The following is a 9,990-nucleotide window of genomic DNA, read 5'->3' as shown; positions in this document are numbered from 1 at the left end:
ACATATTGTTGACATCCTTTAAGGGATAAGCGTCGAGCATAACTGCAAGACGCTCCTGAGTCAATTAAAATTGACCATGGCTTATCAAAGCCCTTTACAGTCGCTTGAGCGACTAGCAAGCCAGGCTTTAACTCTCGCCCCGTGCCATTATGCAACGAGCAAATTGGGGCTAGGTTCTGTTTATTCTCACCTCCTAGAGGTTCAACAGAGCCTAGGTCTTCCCCAGTAGGGCGCCCCGCACCTACTGGGTATCTACGTTTTCCCGCACCGTACCAGATCTCTGGTCTAGGTCGGATTTGGAGCTCTTTCGACCTTTACGCGAATTTCGAAGAAGGCAGGCAGGGCGTAAATGTTTCGTCCATCCGCACATATAACATCTACGGATGGTCTTATGCTGTTTCACAGCTTGAAGGTCCTCTTCTCCTTCCTCAACGAGGCTTAAATCCATGGGTTCCACTTTATTAGACAAAACTCATGTGCTCGAAGAGCTTGTTCGGTACACAGGCGTGCTAACGCGAGCAGACTTAAAGTCAAACTTGGCGCGTAGCGCTATGGCAACTGCCTCTTCGAACATAGCCGGATGACATCAGAACAATTCCGTTCGGGCAACGCCCTCATTGAGACCCCCCACAAAGATGGTTACTACAATTGCTTCTTGCACCGGGTCTTGATGCATAGATGCAATGAGAGTTCTCAACTCCTGGTTAAAGTCCCCTAGGATTCTTTTACCCTGTTGAGTCGCTAGGAGCCGTGCTCGCATGCAAAAAGCCTGATCAGGCGGTGCAAATATACTGGTCATTTGCTGTTCGGCGAATCCCATGAGGGAAAAGCGTCGATTATGGACGTGCTGCACGATAGTGCCCACTCCATGGCTCTACCTTCAAGTTTGGAAATGGCCAAAGCCACCTTTTGCCGTTCTGTTAAGAACAAGGCGGAATCAATGGACATTTCCATCTGCTTAATCCAAAAAGGGTGATTTTTTCCCTCTTTTCCCTCAAATGCCTTCACATTTACAGTTAGAGGGCGAGCCTTCGGCTCTGAGTCAGGTACAGAGGTGTAACGGGTTGGCATAGATGTCGCTAACTGGTCCTGTACTGACCGATCAGGGAGACTTCGTATCACATGAAGGCTTCAAGCCTTGCTTGCAGGACCTCTGGTCCCTGGGAGTTAATGATTTCCACGTGTTCAAGCCCAAATAAGGTTTTGAGCTTGTCATAAGCGGCGCGTTGCGCTTCTGACAGTTCTGGATCCTCTTCCGTTTACGTGAGGGTTTAATCTTGTAAAGACTCAGGCGTAGATCGACTACGAGTGCTACTACGCGTAGCGGAGCTACCTCGCTCCTAAAGTCAGAGGAAGACTTCCAGACTCAGAGAGTCACTTAGTTCTATTGAACTTATGGGTTTAACAACTCAGGGAGTCGTACAAGCTATTAAAACTTAAGGATCCTAGTTCAAGGGATTCAGGGGTTCGTAGAAGCAAGTGGCAACTATTGCCCAAGAGGATATACCTTAGAAAGGCTTCTATTTCTTACAGATCAAAGCTCAAGCCTTAGAAATGCACTTGACGCCTTAAGATCAAAAGGGAATTGCACTTTATTCAATTAGTTAAATCTAAAAACCTTACCCTAGCTAATTAAATATAGATTTTGGCCGCCAGATTAATATCTGGCGACCACATTTGTTACCCATAATGAATAGGATTCGAGTAACTAACTATTTTAAATTAGATAAAAGGGTATCTTACCCATTAAGTAAATGTACCACAACAACGGTTCTCCAATCGATGTGTGCCCCATTACAGTTTTAAAGAGAGTCTTCCTCTGCACGTACTCGTGCACGTGAAGTGACGTGAGGCACCACTCGCACTGAGGCAGTGCGAAGTGGACTTGTACTGAAGCAGTACAAGTCGGCAGTGCCCCGTTACAGATATCGAACACGTTGTGAGATACTTAAATTGCGTTGCCATTTGTTGGCGTTCTTGTTCCACAAACAAATATCTAAAACAAGCGACGAGCTGTTTTCTATTAAATGCCACGTTACCGCTTTTGGCAGAGCTACCTCGCTCCTTAAGTCAAAGAAAGACTTTAAACTCAAAGAGTCACATAGTTTTATATAGCTTAGAAGCTAAACAAGCTCTAGTTCAATGGGACTCAAGTAAAAAACCGTATTTAATGCTGACAATGCTCTTAATAAATTGTAAAAATATTTCCGAGATTTAATCTGTAATTCCCACCACTAAATCAACATGATTTGACTATTTTTTGTGACGTAGTCAATGCAGGCCAGCCACTCCCCTTTTCGAAAATCCAAATCTAGCTAACTAGAAGCGATAAACTCTGGCAAAATGGGCATCTCTTTCGACAACCTAGATCAAGACGCCGGCTTAAAAAAACTTAATGGCTTCTTGACGAACCGTAGCTACATCGAAGGCTATAAATTTAGCTCGGCCGATTCCGCGTTGTTCCACAAGTTTTTAGCCGTACCTGATGCTGCCAAGAACGCCAACGTTTACCGTTGGTACGTACACACGGCTGCGAAGTTGGGCCTGCGCGCCACCTTAGCCTCGAAAGATGCCGTTTCCTGTAAAGCAGCCGATGCCTCTGCTAAAGCTAATACTAAGAATGAGGACAATGATGATGACGACTTGTTCGGCGATGACGATGAGGAAGACGACGAGGCAGCAAAGGCTTTGGCAGCCAAGCGCGCTGAAGCCGCTAAGAGCGCTAAGAAGGAAAAGAAAAAGCCTGTAGAACGTTCACAAGTGGTAATCGAGGTAAAACCATGGGAGACCGAAACAGACCTGGAAGTGTTAGCCGCGAAGATCAAAGCCCTGCGTATTGAGGGTTTGACGTGGGGTGAGGGCCACAAGCTGGTACCTATCGCCTTCGGTATCAAGAAACTGCTGGTGCAGTGCGTCATCGTGGACGAGCTCGTATTGCTAGATGACATCACGGAAGCCATTGAGGCTTTCGAGGATGATGTGCAGTCGGTGGATATTGCCTCCATGAACAAACTTTAAGCGGGAAGATTGGATATGACCAGATACTTTTCGGTAGAGTGCCTCTTTTCCAGTTCAAAAGACAAGTTTGAACAATGCCGCAGCTTAGCCTTCTAGTGTCTAACGAGTCGGGAGTTGATTAATAGGTGGCGCAAGTTTCTTTTTGACATGACGCTTCCAATTTGCGCTTACTGTCTGTGAGCTATACCCGTATTACGTTCTTATACACCTTACAAGGCTGAATTTTCTTCCTTTGTGCGTTTCTCGTAATTATGCAAGCTGACCCCTTGACTTTACAGCTTTTCGTAAAATACTTGCAAAACATGTACGGAGTGACGAATTATTCTATCAGCACACGAATTGCATCAAATTGTTAGAACGTGTTTTTCACTATTACACTCAACACATTTCTAATACTTAATTTTCGCGAGAATTTTCCTTGACACGCCCAGCGTCGATAACTTCTTCACCTACTTCAAGTAGGCTGTCGCTCGGCTCTTCGATTTGCTTAAATTTCTATCTTCCTCATCAAGTAACTTTCTCATTATGACCAACGTAATCGACCACTCGAACCCCATCACGCTCTCGCGTTTTATTCTGGCTGAGAAGGAGATCCAATGCAATGCTGACTTAAGCGTACTTTTTACGTCAATCGAGCTGGCGTGCAAGGTCATCGCCAGTTCAGTGCGGCGGGCGGGTCTTACAGGCCTATATGGCCTCGATGGCTCGGAAAATTCAACCGGAGATCAAGTGAAGAAGCTCGATGTACTCGCCAACGACATTTTCATCAATTCGCTCAAGTTTTCCACTAAAATCGAGGTCATGGTCTCCGAAGAGGAGGAGAAGCCTATCATTGTACAGAGCGACTCCTCAGGCACCAAATACTGCATTGCATTCGATCCGCTCGACGGCTCTTCCAATATTGACTGTAATGTCTCAACAGGCACCATCTTTGCCATCTACCAGCGCGATGTCACGTCTGAGGGAGGGTAGGAAGTTTCTTGGATTGTCATTACATTATAGTGTTGACTTTTGTGTAATATTTAAAGCTACAAGGATATCCTACAGCCAGGCAGCAAGCTTGTGTCGGCCGGCTACTGCATGTACGGTAGCTCAACGCAACTGGTGATGACGTGGGGAAAGGGAGTGCACTGCTTTACATTGGATCCGACGATTGGAGCCTTTATACTCTCACAGAGAGACATTAAAATTCCAGACGAGCCTAAAACCATCTACTCCTGTAATGAAGGTAACTATGCCCATTGGGACCGCGCCACCAAGGCTTTTGTGAACGAGTGCAAGATGAAGCCAAGGCCGTATGCAGCGCGATACGTCGGCAGTATGGTTTCGGATATCCACCGTACTATACTATACGGTGGTATTTACTTATACCCAGGTAGTGAAAAAGTCAAGGAAGGCAAGTTACGTCTTCTATACGAGTGCAACCCCATGTCGTTCATCATGGAGCAGGCTGGTGGCATGTCGACTACCGGTACGAAAAGAATCCTTGATATTATCCCAACAGATATTCATCAGCGCTCGCCGATCTTTCTCGGATGCAAGCGCGATGTTGAGCGAGTTATAACGCTATACGAGGAGTTTTCTTAGGCTTAGGCCATGGCTTCACATTTTAGTAGCTTTTGAGTGCTTCTTAGCGAAATGACAACGTACATATGTCGTGATAATTAATCTCTTCATAGTTTTGTTTTGCATTTAAACGGCTACTCACTTTGTTGGTGCCAAGTATTTATTTGTTTCAACACGTAGAAATTTGCTTGCAAACAAGTTTATTATAGATGAGAAACAATTTCATGTTTTCATTCTTCGGTTGTTTGTGCAAGGCGTCTTTGTTAAGACATTGCTTCTTGCAGCCGGGATTAATCACGAAAAGCTTTTTCCGAAACGCAAAGCTTTTCGACCATCCTGATGTCTTTTCTTTGCTTCAGAGTGAAGTTTCTAATCGTTAAATTCTCGGCAAACATCATTCGAGCCTACCTACCACAGTTTCTTTAGGCTTTGACGCGACTGAAAACTTAATCGGTGGCACGACACCACAAGTGAAATAAATACGCATTCAACTTATATAGACTTGCATCTTGCAGTTTACATGTCGGCGACTGCGTATTTATAAGCCTCTTCGCTAACTGCAGCATTCACATTCTGGCGCGTCATTATCTTTTCTTCCCAATTTATACCACGCACAACACCATCCCAGCGATAGCCGGGCTGAATTCCGAAACGATTGGGTGGAGCAGGTGGACCAGCATACTTTGGCTTCGCCTTGCTGAGTCCTTTGTTCTTTTCGTCTACCTTCCGCATCTTCTTTTCCATCTTACTCTCTACCAGTGAATCTTCCTGAAACAGCTTATTATTAATGGGGTCAAAGGCACGAATGCGCTCCCGTCGCTTCCGTTCAAGCTGTTCATCATCATCATGTCTCGCAAACGGAGTATCTTTCATCTGCTCCAGCAACTCTTGTTGCGTCTTGCGGTTTTGCTTTTGTACTTCACCGGTTCCCCATTCATACTCTTCGCGCTCTGCACGCTTGCGCTTACCATCCAAAACTTCTTGCTGTCGGACCAATTCATTAAGCATGTCTAACTTCCGGCCACGCTTGTCTCGATACACAGTCTCAGCATTAGCACCCAATTCAGAGGCGTCAACACTCTGCAAGATATCTTTTTGTTTTGCAGCAACTTTGCGCTGGTCTTCGAATTCAGTGGCAGTAAAAAGGCCCGCTTTTGTTTTGACATGAATGTTATCGGCTGCTCTTAACTCCTTATCTGAGACTTTATCTCCACCATTCTTTGCAACTGTATCAAGCGATTCCTTAACAGGTTTTTGTGACAGAGTTGACTTCCCTTTCGCAGATGCGTTGTATTGATGCCCATCGCGATATTCTGCAACTATTTTGCTCTCCAAACGCATCGACGCACATGTTGAAGACCGACGCTTCGCACTGTTTGAACGAGAGCGGCGACCAACACCATGAAAGTCTTTCTCTTGCTGTGGCAATTTCCGTGGCGACGATCTTGGAGAACGATGACGGCGAAGGGATGGTGAGCGGTCATTACGGCGACGACGTGATTGAAAAGATCGACTACGATTCTGACGTCGATCATTGGTCTCGTAAGAATGGCTAGCTTTTTGATCCGGATCCTGACGATATTTTCGACTGTAGCTTCTGCTTCGGCTTCTAGCTCGACGATGTTTAGAAGCACTTCCTTTCTTTTGTGTTGAATCAGACCGCACCTTACTTTTTTTGGAATGTGCGATAATATCCCTGCCAAGTGAATCAACGCGATGATGGCGATCTATATGTGCGGGTGACCGAGAGAGCACGTTACTGAGATTTTTCCTGTCGGATATCAAGCCATCGCTAACTGAGCAAGATTTTTTCGTAGATGAAACGCTTGTTTCTCTCACACGTTGAGATGCATCAGCTCCTTTGCGGTAATTTCTGGATCGTGCAGCTAGTTTATCCTGTTCAACACTTTCACATTTCTTTTCATTTTTTGGTCTTCTCGGCGGCGACAGACTTTTATTTTTGTCTTGATCTAATCTTTTGCTCGTCTTATCCGAGCATTTCTGAGGCAGGAAATCGTCCTCGCTCGTTAATTTAGCTTCCTTCTTTAATCTTATCACTTTTTTTCTCGGCGGAGATAAATCGTCATTGTCAGCGCTGTTTTGACTGAATTCATTCCCAATCATTGATTTGAGATACTTGTCTGAACCAACATACACCGGCAGATCTTGCGAATCCGCTACCTCTGTGTCGTCCGCGGTTACCATTAATGGCTGCTCATCTTCTGCAGCATCAAGCTCCCACTTCTTCTCAATTTCATCACGGCTAGGCGCCGAATGTTCCCATGCGTCATCATCATTCACGAGGCGCGTACCCAGCGTTTCAATTTTATTTTTTTTCACCCTTTTTATCTTTTTCTTGCTCTCACGGTTAGCAGCGTCTAAATTTTGTATTGCAATTGAATTTTAGTTAGAGTAAGCACATGGTCTGTATAAATAGGAGATAGGGAGATTGGAAGAGCACGCACCGACGCAACCGCCGGACATGTACCGCTGCAGGTACTCGAGCTTCGACGTCATAGTTTTGTGGTTAGCTTTAAACTAAATTTACTATATTAATCATTTTTATTCATTTTTCAAAACTAAGATTTTAACATCGCACGCAGGACAAAAGACATAAGCGATCCAGCCGTGAGGCCGATCGACAACACAAAGTAAATAATGCTACCGCCTGTCTCCTTTTCAGCATTTTGACGGAGTAAACTTGGATACTCCATGAACGCTAATGTGCACAATAGCCCGTTCGAGAAAGCACAGGCTGCAATGAAAAACATGGCTTCTATGTCACTGCGGAATACGACCGCTGAAATCACCTCGTGCGACTCATTTTGGAGATTGCAAAGCATCAGCAACGGGAAGAAAATCAGTCGCGCTATGCTAATTAGAAACAGTTTTCCCTGTCCCAGCTTGGGCCACCAGGACGCGGATAGACGCGCCACGAAGTCCGACGCATTAAACAAAATGAGTGTAAATGGCGTAAACAGCTTCAACGAGAAAATGCATTTCTCTGGATCGATTGACTGAATTGCAGACGTAATACCAGGGAAAACGCCCAGGGTGACAATAAAAATGAAAAACATAGCCGCGGCGTACCATCGAATCTTGAAGGCAACTTTTAACACGTCCACCTTCTTCGATATATCTCCTTCTTCTTCTTCTTCTTCTTCTAATAGATGTTTTCGAGGAGAAAGGTCCATACCATCAATTGTATCGGCTTCACTCGAACATTCGTCTAGATACTTAACCTTGCGAATGGCAAGTTGATCGATGGCGTAATATTGGCGGAATAGAGTCATTTGTGTCAGAATCGCGAACACCAGTAGACACAGCACGAGAGTAATAAATACCAGGACAAAGTACAGGAACGCGCAAAGGTCGGAATTAGCGTGCACAACGGATAACAGTCCCACATCATCATGGCTTTTGCCCCACAAGATAATAAAATTTGACAGCGAGACCGCCAACCCAGCAAAACTCTGGCCGCTTACCACTGCCTGTGTGTACTGCGGCGGGAAGGTCGCCACAATGCGCAATAATCCTTCCTGCATCAAGGTCGAGGCACAGGCAACCAGAAAAATACTCAACATAGTCATATAGAAGAAAGGATACCCTACAGCAGCGTAGAAGAATCCAGTAAAGTTATTATTATTTGACTTGTCATAGGTAACCCAGTTCGTACCATGAAATTCGGGCATGCGCGTCCAGGTACAGTGCATGAACATAATTATCATAATAGCAACGAGCGAGACGAGTACTGTACGAACAGCACCTGCCATGCGTTCAGCGATGACCACTGTGCGAATCAGCATTGTCATGAGTGTACTGACGTTAAAAGCCATGCTGAACCAATTCAAAAACACGTCCTCATAAGTCGTTCCCTCTAGGCGACGCTGAAAATAAGCTTGAGCCGTAATAAAGACATTCCATGGCAGCGAAGATCCAACGCCGATAAAGAAAAAGATAGCGAACATCATACTCGCGCTGCGGGTCATGTTGATCTTTGAAATGATAAAAAATCATACTGGCCATGTATAAAAATGCCATATCAAATAACATAGGGAGCGTTTTACACTAGCACCTTTTAAATTTGTTAAAAGTCGACTACACAACTTTAGTTGCATACTAAATTATATGATGGGATAGAATCTAATTAAACTTCCTTATTACGGTACAATTAACAAAATCCACTTTTTCTATTAAAAATAGGTAATACGCCGCAAAAAATCTGGTGGCTGAAATCTATTTTAAATGAAATTAGGGTAAGGTTTTATATTTTTAAACATTGAATAAGTTGAGCTCCACTTTTGACCTTCAAGCGTTAAGTGCCTTACTAAAGCTTGCGCGGTGGTAGTTGGGAGTACCAAGCCTTCCTAAGGTGTAACGGGGCACTGCGACTTGTACTGTTTCAGTACAAGTCCACTTCACACTGCTTCAGATGTGAGTGGTGCCTCTCGTTAGGTGACGTACACTGTACGTATAGAGGAAGACTTCTCTTAAGGCAAGTTAGCTTAAGAGTGTAAAATGAAAACTGTATTAATATAGTTAAGTGTCTTGTTAATCTATCTTTGTAAATGTTGTCTTAACTATAAACTAATACTAAACATGTAAATGAATTCTTATCTATCTTATCTCGTAACTCTCTTTGATTACTTCTACAGCTGATTAGTCTGCGGAATAAATAGACATAATGGTCTATACCTATTTATGGATAAGAATTCAGGAAATTACTATTTAAAGTAATTTCCTCCAAATATTATCTACCTTTTGGATAATATTAATTAACAATCTTTTATTGTTAATTTCATGTAACGATACACCCCGTTACATCACCCCTCCCTTAAACGACAATCACTCTGAATGTCATTAGGTGGAGTGGTCGCTAAATGACCACTTAATTTTTAAAATGATTTTGATTGGTCAGATCCATCATTTTAAATTCCATCGCATGAAGGAACAATTCATGCGGGGTGAGGATAGTGTTGAACCTTCGGCTGCGGTTCGTGCAGCCGCGGGTGACGCATTGTTATCTCTTGCGGTAGACGTTCCGTCTACCGTAGTGTCTTCCACTCGCACAACACTTGGTGTTGCGAGTGCACGTGGTGATTCACCACGTGAGTACGACCCCTCTTTAGAGGTCGATTATGAGTGCGAGTCGGACGAAATGGCCGACTCGGGGAGGATGGAACAGTCGCCTGATACCCGTCAGGCGGCTGATTATGAGCCTTCGAATGAGACGGCTCATTCCGATAGACGTGTGAACAGTCTATTTGGTTCCGACGATGAGGATGATCCCTCATCGCCCGTACGATCTTTCGTACGGTCTCCCATACGATCACCTGCACGTGTTTCTGTGCAAGGTGACGACGGTGGCGTAAGCCATCGTAAGAAAAGTCCTCGTGGTACCCCTAC

General features: G+C 44.5%; 3 protein-coding genes across 3 annotated transcripts; 2 read left to right on the top strand and 1 right to left on the bottom strand.

Moving 5' to 3' along the window:
• Positions 1–2,343: 2,343 nt before the first annotated feature.
• On the top strand, positions 2,344–3,018 carry CCR75_009553 (uncharacterized protein; the record flags this gene model as incomplete). Its single annotated transcript, XM_067967592.1, has 1 exon — positions 2,344–3,018. One exon carries the CDS (start codon positions 2,344–2,346, stop codon positions 3,016–3,018), a length of 675 nt encoding a protein of 224 aa, XP_067817714.1.
• Positions 3,019–3,439: 421 nt separating this feature from the next.
• CCR75_009551 (uncharacterized protein) lies at positions 3,440–8,561 on the bottom strand. The gene is made up of 3 exons (XM_067967590.1): positions 8,261–8,561; positions 7,050–8,191; positions 3,440–6,962 (listed from the first exon to the last, which is right to left on the bottom strand). The coding sequence occupies exons 2-3, from the start codon at positions 7,099–7,101 to the stop codon at positions 5,101–5,103; spliced, it is 1,914 nt and encodes a 637-aa protein (XP_067817715.1). The 5' UTR covers positions 7,102–8,191; positions 8,261–8,561; the 3' UTR covers positions 3,440–5,100.
• CCR75_009552 (uncharacterized protein) lies at positions 3,544–4,605 on the top strand (the record flags this gene model as incomplete). The annotated part of the gene is made up of 2 exons (XM_067967591.1): positions 3,544–3,986; positions 4,047–4,605. The coding sequence occupies 2 exons, from the start codon at positions 3,544–3,546 to the stop codon at positions 4,603–4,605; spliced, it is 1,002 nt and encodes a 333-aa protein (XP_067817713.1).
• Positions 8,562–9,990: the final 1,429 nt, after the last annotated feature.

The sequence above is a fragment of the Bremia lactucae genome, linkage group LG11, assembly GCF_004359215.1.
Source record: "Bremia lactucae strain SF5 linkage group LG11, whole genome shotgun sequence".
Taxonomy (NCBI): domain Eukaryota; phylum Oomycota; class Peronosporomycetes; order Peronosporales; family Peronosporaceae; genus Bremia; species Bremia lactucae.
This window is presented reverse-complemented; position numbering and strand designations above follow the sequence as displayed.